The sequence below is a fragment of the Cupressus sempervirens genome, chromosome 5, assembly GCF_028749045.1.
Source record: "Cupressus sempervirens isolate cs-2001-9-10 chromosome 5, ASM2874904v1, whole genome shotgun sequence".
Lineage (NCBI taxonomy): Eukaryota > Viridiplantae > Streptophyta > Pinopsida > Cupressales > Cupressaceae > Cupressus > Cupressus sempervirens.
Window position 1 is genome coordinate 151330207 of NC_143122.1, and position 16727 is coordinate 151346933.

The following is a 16727-nucleotide window of genomic DNA, read 5'->3' on the forward strand; positions in this document are numbered from 1 at the left end:
CCAAAGAAACACTCATCACCTAAAAACATTAGATTAAAAACTGAAGCATTAAAGAAAATAGATAAAATTCAACATAAGAAGTAACACCAAATCTATTTGTGTAGAAAACATATTAGGGGGGGAATAAGAGTGAGTATGAAACCCACTAATGTACTAGCATTGAATTCCAACTAAAGGTGTAATTGGATTGTACATGCATTCAAGTTTACTACTTAGATATTGCTACTCAAAAACATAAAACAAGAAGAAATCATGAATCAATTAGAAACTTGAAAAAATAATACTAGAAATTGGTATTAATTTAAGCAATTGTATTGATTACCATAGGATTTCTAAGCTTATTCTTGCAAATAATCTCCTATAGAAATTTAACATCCCACAACCTAACTTTAGTTTAACTTTTCCTCAATACTAATCACTTAAATCTAAGCCTAAACTAATTTATACCCCAATAGTCCAAAAGATAAATTTTAGAAATTTATTCGAAAACATTACTAGGTAATTCTATAATATTTAGTAAAACATATAATTCAATATAAAGTATATTATGCAATGACACTGTCATGCTCAACCTTTTTAATCTTTCCTTATCATCTATCTAATAAAATAGTATTGAAATCTAGTTAGTGCAAACATACATGGTTTAGTTATTGTCTAACACACATAATAATTTTTCAATCATTAAAAACACATTCAATTTTGGAATAATCCATTAGAACATATCTGCTCTAAGACATTGTAAAAGCCATATGACTATATTCAGAAAATGCTATTGCTTCAAATCCTATTAAAAATAATTTTACTAGCCTATTCAATCGATGCCAAATAACCAAACTCACTATTCAAGCAAGTGCCACATGGTGGCATGTACTTGCCTTATAGTAATTTGTATAAATTTTATTGAATATAATTATTAATATGTAGTATATTTTTATTAAATTTTATTCAACATAATAAAATTATGATAAAAAGTAAAGAAAAATTATAATGAATAAATTTTAAAAGTAGTTAGATTGAATAGGTCTTAAAAATTGCATATCTATATATATTCTCAGAACATAAATAGTTTTGAGTTAGAATATGTCCATAAAAAAAAAATTGAATGGAGCATATTCTATATTTATAATTGTGATAATTAATTTTCCTCTGTCGTCACTCTCAACGTCTAGTTACTATCAGGGCCACGTATTGTTGACGTAGTGGAGGTGACGCAATATTAAGAGGTTCAGATTATGCAAAATAAAAGTACTTCACGAAATAAGCGGCATATGAGATGTGACCTGGCTGTCACTTACAACCGCCCTATGCTATTTTATGCTCAATTTTCCACACTTCTATCACTAGCGTTGGAAACTTATGTTCATTTCTTCATTATAGTGGCCCCATTGAGCAGCCTGTGATTTTTTATGACAACAAAACCAAGTTCACGCGTACACTTGTATAGCCTCCTGTAAGATTTCTAGGGTCTTAAATTCTCTATTGAGGCTACATTTCCTTCTTACCCTGCTTAACCCATTTCCTTCAATTAGATGTTACAAATGCTACCCTGAAATTAGGGATCGTCTGTCATGAGTATTGACTTCGGTAGAACATCATGCAATCTCGGATCGACCTTATTCTCGTGCTTATACTCTTTCATTCTTATATATACACTGATAGTTTTTCATTATCTTCATGAAATTCTTCTATTCTTGAACTGATTGCCTTAGAAGTAATATAGAGTTAACTTTTGGTTTCAGAGTTAATGGTTACTTTGTTTTTAACATGACTGTGATAGTACTGAATGGGTTATTGTTCGTTTTTCTGTGCAGGGGTTTCGAAGAGAATGAAAGCTTTGTGCGTCTAATTTTGTCAGCTCTGTGAGAAATTACAATGGATTCCAATCGCTTAAGCCGAAGGCTGCAATGTACTGTAGAGAGAGAAGTCAAAGAGAAGGAGTGTAAACGTCCACGAACAGACGACAACTCGGGAGGAGAGCTTTTAGATATGGCAGAAAAGGAGAGTAATTTGTGTGGGCCAGGAGATGATAGTGAGGTAGAAGAGTTTTTCTCCTTGTTGGACAGAACTCAATCGATGAGAAAACTTTTCAAGCAGAAGCAAATGAATTTGTCTTCTACGATCAAGAATGTGGGTTGCAAAGATGTTAAACTGACATCTCAATGGAAGCCCTCATTCATTTGGGAAGATTTCTCAGTGGCTAGCCCTTCTGCACAAATTGATTTAACACACAACAACGAAGGCTGTTCTGGACGATCCCTTACTCCATATGTTGAATCAGATAAGCATGTGAAAAGTTTTGATTTAAATGTAGAGGCCACCCACGAAAACTGTGTTTAATTTCTTCCGATTCTGTTTGTTCATCTCAAATTCTGTTGGTGTTTGGGAGCCCGTATGAATTTCTGTAATGAATTGAGAAAATGAATATTCTGTATAACATTAATCTGTACGGATTTGAAAAATCCAACTTATGTTTTTCGGATTTTATATGATGTTGGAATTTTATTTTGAATGTTTTTATGTGAATGTGACAATTAATGTAGATAGTAAATACGTTTTCTAGTTATGCATCTGAATTAAAATAATCAAATTCAGATGGTTTAAATATCATATACTACCATTTGGTTCTTATATTTAAAGTGTAAAATAGTCAAAGTTGATTTATTTTTACAAGCTTGTTTTCTTACTTAGTGTATGATGGTTAAGGATGGCCACGATGAGTTGGAATTATACATAGATTTCACATAAGGTAATGTTTAAAGTTTTTTGAAGTATTAGATCAATGAAGGTTTTAATTATACACAAATTTTACATAAAGTAATGTTTAAAGTTTTTTGAAGTAATAGATAGTAGCCAAAAGAATGGGGGGCTAACCATGGAGTACAAAAACGCTGAAAGATCAGTAGGAGTTTACCTTTCAATTATCTAACTGATACAAAATTCTAAAACAGAGCAATAATTACCATTAGTTGTGTTACTAACAAACAAAAAAAAGGAAAAACATACCACCAACAAAGGGACATATTGTTGCTATCCAGTACTTGATCATATACATATATAATAAAATTTCATAAGGCATCAAGTTCAGAGTGATTGGAAACATAAAAATATAAAAAAACATAACTAGAGCTAGTTGTCTGCATTCTTTTCTAGTTCCTCATTTTTCTTCTCCTTAGGCTATTTGTCGTTAACGTCCACCCCCTCCTTTTTGATAGGTTTGTCCATGAGTTTCTTCAGCCAATCCTCCACCAGGAAAGCATAGGTGGAGCAGGTAATTTCGCTCTCCTTGCCCAAATCCTTCACGTCCTTATTCACCTACACAAAATAAAGAGTAGTGGTAGTCAAATGCATGACTTTCATGGATAATTCAGCAAAGGTGTCAAATATTTGGTAGATGGCAATGTAGTTGTCCACCATCTCCCTCAATGAGTGCTCTCACCTCTCTTGGCGAATCATGCTTTGGCTCTAGTCATGACTATGCTTCCATTAAAGGAAATGTTTAAAGTTAAATAGGATATTAAAATAAAACTCTTTTGGTTAAAGTTAGTATTAGGGTTTATAAAGGGTTTTATTAAGATTATGATATTGATTTCATGTAGTTATGATTTAATTTAAAATTAGAATGAGGAATGAGTTAGGATTATGAATAAATGAAGTTAGGATTTGAGTTAGGGTTATGATTAAGATAGGTTTTAGACTTTTGATGAGAATTAGTGTTTAATTAGGAATTTGGAGATGTTATTTATCACATCTCTCATCGATTGCATAAATAGGGAAACATCTAATATTAGAGTTATTGTTAAAGTATATATATTAATTTTATGGTAATGATTTAATTTAAAATATGAATTACGGATGAGTAAAAATTATGTTAGGATTAAATTTGTGCTATGATTAAGAATGGAGTTAGACTTTTGATGAGCATTAGTGTTCAATTAAGAATTTGGAGATGTTATATATCACATTTTCCTTAAGAATATAAGTATGGAAGCATTTAATATTCGTGTCACTATTAAAGTAGGATATTAGTTTTCTGGTTAGAACTTAATTTAAAATAAGAATTAGGGATGAGTTAAAATTCTATATAAATTAAGTTAGGATTTAACTTATTGTTATGATTAGGATTGAGTTAGACTTTTTATGTGCATTAGTGTTCAAGTATGAACTTTGGACATGTTGTATGTCACACCTACCATCTAAATCATTCTCAAGGTTTCTTTGGTTATTTGAGGTAGCACATAAATGACACATCATGTATATATGAGAAAAACTAAAATTTTATTTTCTAGGTATTTTTCTATGTTTTAGAAAATTACATTTAAGGATACCTTAGAGTAGAACATAGGGTTGAAACCATTTTCCATTTCTTGACATGGTATGACAAAGAAAAACTATTAATGTTGTAAAATTAGATCTCCTCAAGAGCTTTCCAATGATGTATACCATTAAGAATTGTGTGTAGCGAGTAAATTTTTTATCACACATCAAAGTTGGGGTAACAAAATGCTAAAATACAATAATTTCTTCCAGTATTACAATTCTATTTTCCGTCAAAATACTTCATCTTCTAAAGTGTTGTCACTAGGAGAGGACCAAGTATTAGTAGTGTGGAGTTTACGAAAATGGTGACAAGAAAAAACTTACGAAAATATGGCAGCATGCAACCTATCAATAATGTAGAGGTTCTAATGTCTTCGCATTAGGATTCCCCTTTCCATATTCTACCATGATTAAACATGTCCAAGCCAATGTTGCGCCATTCAAAATGTAAGAGGTCTGCTTTCCTTAAGGAAAAATATTTTATTTTCATTGATGGTCATGCTTAAGTAGACTTTTTTGTGAGTTTGCAATCATCTCTATCCACAAAAAAATAAGTAGAAAAGAAAGGGGAGGAAGGAATTTATTCCCAGATGATGGTGAGGTAGTTTGAAAAGGACTCATGCCCATAAAAAAGAGAATAATGATGCAAGATTTGAAATGTACAAGATAAATATTTCATCCACCTCGATGAGGATCCCATATGGTATAGTATAGATCCATTTGCACTTGTATTTACGAGATTTTATCGGAGGAATATATTTCTATATAAAATTCCTAAAGGAACATTGTCAAAAAAGGGTGGGCTTTTGGAGATTTCAATTAGATCTAGAATTTCTATTATAGGAGTTTGTATTCATTAGCTAGTAAACTATAGTATAACTTTACTTGCACCCCCTAACTCTAGTCTTGTTAATTTTGCATATATCATAGAAGTAATATATTGGACTATGTCTAATGTTTTTTATTCTTTACATGTTTCTTCTCTCTTGATAATCTATTTAATGTTCCACCTCTTTATAAAGAAGATATCACTATCATTTATTGATTTTTAAGATGTTAAAGTTTATCAGTGTTCACAAATTATTATATTATGTCTAATTAATATATAATTGTTTGTGAGTAATTTTTTTTTGTAATAGTTATTTTAGCATTATATTGAAGTTATTTTCCATGTCAGGCATAAATCATTATTCTCATGTGAATTATGAATAATTTTTTACAATACCGTCTAAAGGCTATCAACTGGGTTGAATGAAGCCTAATTATGATCTATTTCGATAAAGGACCTCAATGGTGACATTAGTTACTATTTGACTCAGAGCTAGAAAATGTACCAACTCTCTAATTAGCTCTTAAATGATATTTTTAATCAGTTTGGTAGGATTAAATAAGATTTGGACATGATGCATTGAATCACCTAGTGGTGATCATGAGCACAAGTGATGCAAATTTGCAAAGTTCCTCAAAAGATGCAAAATTTCAACTTTCACAACATTGTACTAAGAAATGTAAAAATAGGCTCAAATCCTATTATGAACATGTGTAATTACACCAACACCTAGATAAATAGCATTGCAAATAATTTGTTATATTTTTTGATTGATGGAGTTAATATAACCACTTTTATGTAACTTCAATTAACACTATTCCATTCTTTTTCCTATTTTCCTTGACTATTTCATACTTTAGATAATAATGTACATATTATTTAGACTTTAAATTTTACTTGGTCTTCAAGCCACATGACCTAGCTACCTAGACAACCTAGTTTTATGATATGAATTTCTTTTGTAAGGAAGACACTTTTTAAAAGTCAAATTAGTTTTAAACCTTTAAAACCTAGAATTTGGAGATCAAATGGACGTATAATAGAATTCCATGATGGAAAACCGTCAACTATTATTTGAATGTAGGGATAGGATGTATAAAAATAGTTTCACATAGCTAAGACTATTTTAATAATTTGCAAGTTATCCTAGAGGTTGATCATTGTGTAGTGGTGATCTAGGAAAGTAAAGAAAGAAGTCCTCTATCTATTTAAATATTTAGAAAAAATAAGGAGGGCATGGGGGCTGAATGGGTTATCCTAAGATTAAGATGTACCAATTCAAATTTCACTTACTTCAAATGACTTTAAAAATCTCATTAAACATCTTTATCCATATAGAAAGTCACCAACAACTTAACATTGTGTTAATTACTTAACTCTCTATTCAATATATTTGGAAAAAAATAAAAAAAATAAAAAAAAATAACATGCATCACACATATATGACACTAGTATTTTACATGGAAAACCAATTTGGGAAAAAAAACCAATTAACATGCTACCACTTTTCACTCTTCTAAAGTGATCTTGGTTATGAGCCAACCTGATAAAGGTTACAAATCACACTGTTTGGTGTAACCCTATTTATGGAGTTAAACACCCTATTAGGAGTGCTCTTCTTATAGCAATTTGGACCATTACATTAGAGTGTCACCTTGATTATTAGATTTACAAATTAACAGGTAGATCAACCATGATAAAAGGATTTCAAATGCCACAATGGTTAGAAAGTAACACCGGGTTTGATTTGTAAAATAAAAATCACTTTCAAAATTCAAAATTCCATTCAATTCCTTAGTTGGTCCATTGACCTAACTTCGTTAACATCCACACCATTGATCTACTTGGAAACCTTTCAAGAAATCACACTTCACCAATCTCTTCACTTCTTCTCTTTTGCTTTGTTCTTCATAGGTTCTCCTTAAGATCATCAGTAAAAAACAAACCAACCTTATAAACTATCTATTATTCCTCCTTAAATAGGTAATTTTAAGTTTTTAAACCTAAACATCACCATAGATCTTAGGGCTAGGTTTGGTTCATTCAATGTTAATTAAATACTCCAACTCATCAATCATTATGATCAACACATTTTGAGTAATCCAATAATTGAACTATATTAGCCTGTAACTTGATTCTTTCTCAAACTATAACTTGTTCTGACACTCGACCATCACTATGTAGCTTAGTCTCTATGGATTTTTCTCACTAAGCTTCCATTGACTTTCTTGGTCAACACTTCTCAGTCACTACAATAGTTTTCTTCTTTAAATTTCTTATACATAACTATTACTCAACTAATACTATTTTCTCAACTAACTCTTAAGTTCCTTAATCTTGTAATTAAGCTCCTTCACTGATAGACAAAAATTTCCTATGTTTTTCCTATGTTTAACTTTACACTTCTATACTTCTTACATCAATTAAGTAATTAACCATCTTGTCAATGACTAACCCATCAAGTTCCCATTTCAATTACATCATACTTTCTCCACTTTACTCAATAGCTCCACTAGTAAATCTAGTTATTGTTCCTTCATAATCCTCTTCATCAATAAATTGATATGGAACTCTTCACTATTAGTAAATGTGTCTACAATAGGTTTCAAATTAATGATATTATAATAATTCCTCCAATTATATTTTCCAACAATATCATTGTAAGGATGATAGATATAATTAATCTAATTAGACATTCCTATAAAGGTGTAGATCCTATTTGAATTCCTAAACGTAGATGTAAGTTCATTGATGTATTCTTTCAGTTCTATCTTTCCTTATAGGTTCATAATTGCACATTAGGTGATCAAAAAATAGCCCACGAAGATACAAAAGATGTTGGGATGAGTGAACATGAGAAAATATTGTAATCTATTTTTTTGTATTTTTTATGTTCTAGTATTTTGCATTTTTGGAGGCCTCCAGGGCATTTTTGGACTTCAGTAGGGTCAAGAAGTCGTAACACTATGCTTAAGACTTTAGACACAAAATGACCTTAAGCATGGTACTACAACTTCTTGGCCCTGCCGAAGCCCAAAAATGCTTCAGAGGCCTCCAAAAATGCAAAATACTAGAATATAGAAAATACCGAAAAAATGGATTTTGATATTTTCTCATGTTTGCTCATGCCAACATCTTCTACATCTTCTTGGACTGTGTTTTGATCATTAGGCCTATTTTCTACCAATATGGGTTAGGTGGGTTAGGATTGCAACCCTTGTTAAAAAGAGATTGTTTGAAGTGTGGAACTTATCATGGAACAATCATTATTTTGTCACTAATGTCAAACTTTGTACTTGTTGGTAAGATAACTACTTTTTGGTCTAAATGCTATCATTTGATTTATTGATGATATGGATTTGAAAAGATAGGATAAGAAGAGTACCTAGAGAAAAGTTGAGTTATATAGTGTCTAAAAGGAGCACTAAGATCAAGTAAGACATTGATGATATTATGTATTAGTTATATACTTAAGGATAAATTTAATGATTACTTTATCTGAGACAAGAAGAAGTGCTTACATAAAAGGTTTATGGCAAGCCAAGCTAACTAAACAATGTAAGCCAATAAAATATAGTACATGTCAAGAATAATTCAATAGGTGTCGAGTGTCAGAAACTATAGTAGATGTTGAGCATTAGTAGAATTTAGTAAGTGTTGAGCATCCACAAAGTGATATTTATGGCCAAGAAGGAAGAATTAGCGAATGTTGAACAACCCAGTGTTGGTCGAGTATCAAAAGAGTATTATTGATGATTGAAATGTGTGCATGCCGAGTGACAACAAAAAGAGTTTAATCAAAGATTTGACAAATCTAAGCCAAGAAATTTGATTTCTTGAATTTTTTGAAGCATGTGGAAGATAAGTATGATGAGTTTTTGGTACATAATTCAAGATAAACCATTTTGAGGTGAATCTAAGAAAGATTGTAAAAGAATTTTCTAGAGGTAACCTAATGGAAAGAGGTAGGATTCAATGAATCTAACCTAACCCTAAGATGGATGATTATGATTACATGGAAAAAGATCTAATTCTCTTTATAAGGAGAAATAAGGCTAGAAGAAAACAAGGATGTTGAGAGTGTTAACTGCAAAGGAGGTATTGCTTCGTATGTTGGCTAAAAGGATGAATTTTTGATTGGCATACTAAAAAAGAAGGCTTAAAGAATTGAAAGCTTGAAGGGTGAACAAGAAATTAGAGATGAAGATTATGAATGCCAAGAAGAATGGAAGACTAAACTAATGATCTGTAATCTATAAGTGAGTTGTGTTTTATTATCAAATCAAGTCCTACTACTACTTTCTAACCATTGAATTAGTCTAGACAAATCCTTTGGATTAAGGTTGACCTAATAATATTTTTTAAATACTTTAACTGGGTGACATTCCAATTGAATATTCCAAAGTCATCTAACAAGGCTCACTCCTAATAGGTTGATTGGAATCATTTAATCAATTTCACATTTAACTGTATGTATTGTAAGCTTTAACATGGTTGGATCCTTGGAGGGCTCACTTCATAAGAATGAAAATTGGTAGCATGTTACTTGTGGTTTTTCTCAAATTAGGTTTTCATGTTAAATCATTTTGTAAAATTATTTGAATGATCTTGCTATGTTTTATGTTTATATTACTGCAAAAGTTATTTTGACCTAGGACAATGACCTATTAAATTATGGAGTTATTGGATGATTTAGTGAATGCATGCATTTATATGTTTGGTGAGGACTAAAAAGTTTTATTTGCATATTTGGAACTTAGATAATTAATTCATGCCCCTTTCATTTATTCTAAATATTTGAACAATTTGTATCAGACAATTGGTGCTTGTGAAGGAATAGTTTGAAGGTACTAGAAGCCAAAGATAAAGATGTATAAAAAGGAAGTATCCAAGCTCAAAAAGGATAACTTTCTTGCATGGTAAAGTTTGATGTAACTACATCTAGGAGAAAATGGAGATTTTGAATTATTAACTATAACTAATGAGTATGTAGAAATAACTAGAGATATGAAAATAGAAGAACTAAAACAAAAGAAAGAATACAATCATGCAATGTTGGAGATAGCATCTTCCCTAATTTATTTTGAGTTTGATGTCATCAAAGAATATACTACTTACAAATAGATGTGGGATGCCCTATAGAAGATCTATGGTGGAGAGAAGAATGTGATGAAAGCCAAATTTAAAAGTCTTAGATGAAAATTCGATGAAATAATAATGCAAGAAGGTGAGAATATATTTTAGTATCATGCAAAAGTCCAATAATTTGTTAACGCCATCAAAGGATCAACTAGGAATCTTGAGAATGAGACTATGATAAAAAAAGAATGGAGAACCCAACTACCTATCTATGCTATTAGAGTTACTGCTATACAAGAATTGAGATGTATTCCTTGTAATGATCCAACCCTTGAAGAATTGGTTGCCTAGCTTACTACTTTTGAGCTTTAAAATTTTGATAATTTTGAAACATAAAATGTTGAATCTTCATTGAAAGCTAAATTATCACTGAAAGAGCCTAAAGAAAAGAGAAAGAAAAAGGTTAAACATATTTCTAGTGTTAGTAATATACATGAAGATAATGTAGAAAAGCATGAAACATCATTCTCAAGGATATTTCATAGAGACAAAGGGAAATATAGAGGTAAGTTACGTATCATGTGTTTGAATTCAAATAAGGTTGATCACATTGTTGCAAGGTGTCTAGAGAAGAAGAAGAATAGAAGTGGAGACAAATACAAAGGTAAAAGAGATGAGAATAGAAAAGATTATAAATACAAAGGAAAGATAGCTTCCTACATTTCTAAAGAATAATCCAATGATGAATTAGATGATCATGATGTCAAATATGTCCATGTTACTATCAAGGATGATTCTAATGAGGATGAGGCAACTACATTAGTGTCTTCTGTGAACAAGAGTGATAGATGGATCAATGTTAGTGGTTTATCTAATCACATGATTGGAGAAAGAAGTAAGTTAAAATATCTTATGCATTATGATTGTAAAAGTTTTAGATTTGGTATTGATGAATCCTATCTAATAAAAGGAAAGCAATGAATAAAATTGACAGATAAGATCATGTGTGACGATTCTTACTATGTGGAAGGACTTAACTATAATCTATTGAGTGTGTCATAATTAAATAGTTTTGGATGTAGGGTTGAATTGGAAATAGAAAACATAAGGTTTATGATGTTGATGGTGAACTCATTGGAAATGGTGATCAGACTAGAGGTAATCTATTTTATCTTGACATGAATTAAGCTACTTGTCTTGTTGTACAATTTGATGATGTCTGGCTATGACATAAAAGACTATGTCATGTAAATTTTTATAACTTGGTTATTATTAGTAAGATGAAGAGAATCAGAGTTTTTCCAAAATTGAAGACACCAGATAATATAGTTTGTAAACAATGTTAGTAAGACTCATACTTCAAATGCAATTTTAGAATTAGTTCATACTAATCTATGTCGACCAATTAGTGTGCAAAGCTACAAAGGTGATGTAAATAGTTCATGCTATTTGTTGATTATTATTCTGGAGTGATGATTGTTATGTTTTATAGAGAGAAATATGATGCTTTTCAAAATTTTAAATGGTACATGGCTAGAGTTGAGAAAGAAACTAGTAAAAGTCTAAAGTGTCTAAGATCTAACAAAGACAGAGAGTTTACATCAAATGAATTTGACATTTTTTGTAATGATAGAGGAATCAAGAGATGAACCTTTGCACCTAGAACCCCTTGACAAAATGGGATAGCTGAAACAAGGAATAGATTTATGATGGATTGGGCTAGGACACAGATGATAGAAAAGAATGTCACATTGAAATATTGGAGAGGAGATGTTAGCACAACTGTCTATGCCTTGAACCAAGTACAAGTGAAGAAAGGTACAAGTATCACACCTTTTGAATTATGGGATGGACACTCACTGAATTTCAAACATTTTAAAATATTTGGAAGGAAATATTAGATTTTTAAAGACAATGGGAAAGGTAAATTTGACGCTAAAATTGAAGAAGGCATATTCCTTGGTTATTCCACAAGAAGAAAATATTAAAAGTACTTAAATATTAAAGCTAACAAATTTGTGAAAAGTGCAAATGTAAAATTTGATAATTATACCTAAATTCATGAAGAAAAACAAAAGAAGAAACCTAAAGATTATGAAACTTTTGTGTACTTCTGTAAAGGCATGACTATTGATGATTTTATAAACCAAGCTACTAATCAACCAAAATCAATGACTATCAAGTCACATCCAATGGATGTCGAGTTGCATTCAGAAGCTGAGTTACAATCTAATGGTGAGATTAGATTAAAAGAGAGGAATGCCAAGCTACCTAAAAAAGATGTGTTAATTTTGGATTGGTGTTGACAAGTGAGTGTGTATACACATAAGTCATTTCTTAGTTCATGCTACACAAAGTAACATATGCTAACTATTCCCAGAACATAGTGTGTGTTGAGTCACTCATTTGCCAAGTAACTCAAGTTCTGAGTAGAGTGTATGTGCCAAGTTATTTTGGAGTTGAGAAAGAAGTGAATGTTGAGTCATTTAGTTGCTCAGTGATAGCATTGAGGTCATAGTTAGTGATGAGCACTAGGGACTTGAGATGCCAAGTAACACAATTTTGTCATAGTTGTTTGTATTGGCATAGACTACTATGTAAAGAATTTTTGGGCCGACATAAGGATTGATTTACAATCTTTTTTGATAAGGACAAATCTTAAGTGGGAATCCCTATGTATTACATGCATCTAATTAGGTAAAGGGAAGGTTTAAGCATCAATATGGATGAATTACAACCGTGATCCATACCTAACCCTAATTCACCTAGTTCTTATTAAGGAGAAAAAACCCTAAAGTTTGAATGAATGAATGGAATGAGTGATTAGAGAGAGAAGGAGAGTTTGCATGTGCAAAGAGGGCATTTATGGTGACCAAGGAATTATGATCTGAATTTTTTTGTAGAATCAGTCAAAAGTAGAATAGAGGAAGGAAACAATGAATAGGAGAGAGACATCTGATCAAGAAGAATCAATTACACATAAGTATAGAGGTGATCTAACATCAAGAAATAGAGTTCTAATTGTAGGATCATTGCTGAGACATTCTAACAGGTGAGTTAGCTAAATCTCTTAACAGAGTAGTCCTAATAAGCCATATTGAATTCCTTAACAAGGTACTTACTTAATTGTGAATTGAAGTCCTTTAACTAGTCACACTTCTAATAGGGTGTTGAAATCCTTTAATGCAGTAAGGCCTAATAGTCTTTGTAAGATTTTAACAAGGAAAACCTTTCATAGGGTAGATCATGTTTAATGATCAAGCATTGTAACCTTCATTAGATACACTTTATTATTGTAGTAGTGAAGATTTGTGGATGTCATGCTCACCCTAGGTTTACCTTCACATTGGAGGGTTTCTTGGTAATCATATCATGTTTCATCTATGTGTGAATACTTACTTGTTTACATACTATAGAAGTATATGCTTTACATGGTATTTCAGTTTGCTTATTGAATAGTAAGATGGATGTATGGTGAAATTTCTTATGGATTTAATTTTAAAGCACTGATTTACACCCCCCCACCCTCTCAAAATTTACCTTTCCTATTGTAATTCCAACAATTGGTATCAGAACTTTAAGCAAAGATCTTGGAAATGGAAGTCTACAAGTTGGGAAAAGTAATTGAGAACCAAGAGATTGACATACAACTCATTCTAAATTAGTTGAATGAAGCAGGAGAAGATCTAAGGAGATCATTGAGAAGAAGGAAGAAAATTTCTATTGAAGAGAATGGCACACAATACCAAGAAATGGACACTACTGAGCTATTTTCAAATAGAAACTCCAATTAATTTGATGAAGTATTTACAGATCTAATGGACAAGAATACAACCCTAGTTAAAGAGATAAAAAATATTTAGATAGAGCAAGAATCACAAGCCGTATTACTATGTGAGGTGATCGAACATAAAAATAAAGCTATAGAAGACAATCATGATTGAAGATGACAAAAGAGTTTTGACTAGTAGACTAGAAGAGAAATCATAAAAAGTAAACAAGATTTCTCAAATTCAATTGGAAACAATGAATCAATTCATGATTTTTAATCATTCATGAAATAAATAATAAAGACATTAAGATGACAACATTAAAGTTTAGAATCGACAGTTGAGCAATGATCTGAAAAGGGAAAAGGTGTTTGCTAAAAGTTTTAATAATCCAAATGAAGTCATCGATTACTTTGAAAAATTGATGTAATCTCCTAGATCCAATAATGATACATTTGGATTGGGATACACCAATACTAAAAAGGGAGAATCATCCAAAAGTGTTGATGAAAGATGCAACAAATGTAAGAACTATAAACCTACTTTTCATAATTATTGTATGAAAGGAGATACTACTAATGTGTGTAGGAGTAAGACTATAAGATAGAATGTTAAGTAGAAGAACATTGGTCACTACCACAAGTGCAACAAACAAGGTGATCAGGCATATGAATGCAAAACCAAGACCATGCACACTCAAGGATTTGAAGGATATTGTTATAACTATCATCAAGAAAGAAAGAAAAAAGGTAAAGAACAATGCCAATTCTTATAATTAGAATTATAATACAATTTATAGTTTTCACTACCATCAATAGTATGGACATGTTTGTGAGAACTATATTAGAACAGACTTCAGAAGTGATTACAAAAGGTGGTTAAGTCAAACCACATGTTTTAATTTTTTGAAGACTACTCACATCAATAGATATTGTCCAACAAGCTCAAAGGCAACAAATTGTGAGTTTGACAAAGGCAAAGGAAAGGTAGATATTTAAACCTTTAGAGATGAGATGAACAAGACATCGAAGAGAAAGGAGGATTGCAACACATCAAGTACAGATGGGATCACTTCACCCAATGGACTATTAGGTGGTCACACCTTGTTAAGTTAAGCAATCAAGAGGTATGTGGGACTAATATTGAAAAGATATACCATACATCAATTCCAAGGATTTACTTTTGAAAAGATAACATATGGATGAATAAAGATGCAAAATTTTGTTAGAAGTCAAGGATAAATCTTTAAGTTTTGTTTAGTTTTCATGTCACTATCCAGTGTGAAAAGTTTCTTCTAGTTATTCAGTGAAATATTAGTTGAGGCTGAGCTCATAGTGGTTGTTAAGTGTATGAAACTTGACACATTGATTTTGAGTGAGACAAATATTCAATTAAATCCAAGCTTATAGCTGTGTAAGTACTTAGCATTAAATGTAGTGTTTTAAGGGCTATTTGATCTATTTCTACATATTTAACATCTTTTTAATTTGAGAAAGAACACGAAGAGCTAAAGTCAATCTTGAGAATTTAATCTAAGCATTTGTAGGAGATTTGAATGGCTGTTTGACACCATTTCAGCAGGATTAATGAGGCATTTATTGTGTGCAGAGCTACACAGTTTCAAATTTTGCAAAGCCTAGATATATGTAATGATGTCTAGTTCTTCTAAAGTGAAACCTGTGTAGAGGGAAAACAGATTTTGAATGTTTAGTTAATTAGCAATAAATAGTTAATTATCAATAAAATCAAACAAAGTATTTTCAAGGCTATTCCAGACATAGCTTATAAAAAGGATCCCTCTAGTGTGTTGTGTATGATACCACCATGGCTCTTGATGATTCAAGATGTCAAGAATTGTTACACTTGCAAGATTAAAAGCATAGGAGAGATGTAAATCAAAGAAGAATATGGGAAACTATGAGAAAATAGAGCGTTGAAAGATGAATACAAGATTGTCAAGAAGATAGGGTTAACTCATGCCCTAGATTTCCCCAACATCCTCAAAATAGAGAGGATTAAGATTGTCTTAAGAAGAAGAATTCATTATAGCTCTATATGATTAGAAAATGGGCCAGATAAAATCACAAAGAAAATTGTTCATAGGGTAACAGGGACTATGAGAAGTGAGTCAAAGGAAATTATTGAAAAGAACATAGGAGCTATATGGAACAAAAGGAGAATGACCATTGATACTATCACATATCCTTTGATAGCTTATGCAGTGAGGGTAATAGTACACAAATTTTATCAATCTAGTAGATTAAATAGTGTACCTTCCATTGTAGTGGAGATGGGCCACGTAATTATAAAGAAGGGCATACCCATGATCTTTCCAAATTGTAGTTGCAACAATTAACTAAAAATTTGGGAGACATAAGGAGAACCAAGAGTCCTTAGTATAAATTTTGATCTATTCTAGTAGGTTTTTTCTTCTATGTGTAGAGTACATTTCCTACTTTTGGTAAGGTTGCTTGGAAGATGAATAGATCAATCGTAGTTCAAATATGAGAGTTTATTGAGAAATTAGGTGATAATTTTGAGTCAGTGATGAATAGTTATTTTGAAAAAATTTAGTAAACAATGAAGAAAAGACTAAGGACACCAATCTCACTAGTGGAGAAACATTATGATGATGTTTATTTCCTAGTTAATATGGATCACACATATGCCTAGGTAGCAATTCCTAGGGTGAGATGTCTAAGGCCATTGGATTATGAGATCAATGTTGATGA

The 16727-nt window shown here is 31.3% G+C and overlaps 1 protein-coding gene across 3 annotated transcripts; it reads left to right on the forward strand.

Annotated features, from left to right (window-relative positions):
- The first annotated feature begins 1357 nt into the window (after positions 1-1357).
- Positions 1358-2509, forward strand: LOC149554912 (uncharacterized). Of its 3 annotated transcripts, none has more exons than XM_089833560.1 (2): positions 1358-1450; positions 1812-2509. In XM_089833560.1, exon 2 carries the CDS (start codon positions 1873-1875, stop codon positions 2335-2337), a length of 465 nt encoding a protein of 154 aa, XP_089689686.1. In that variant the 5' UTR covers positions 1358-1450; positions 1812-1872; the 3' UTR covers positions 2338-2509. The 3 variants fall into 3 exon arrangements, with proteins under 3 accessions (XP_089689686.1, XP_089689685.1, XP_089689687.1); XM_089833559.1 differs by lacking the exon at positions 1358-1450 and adding an exon at positions 1461-1621; XM_089833561.1 differs by lacking the exon at positions 1358-1450 and adding an exon at positions 1524-1584.
- The last annotated feature ends 14218 nt before the right edge of the window (positions 2510-16727 follow it).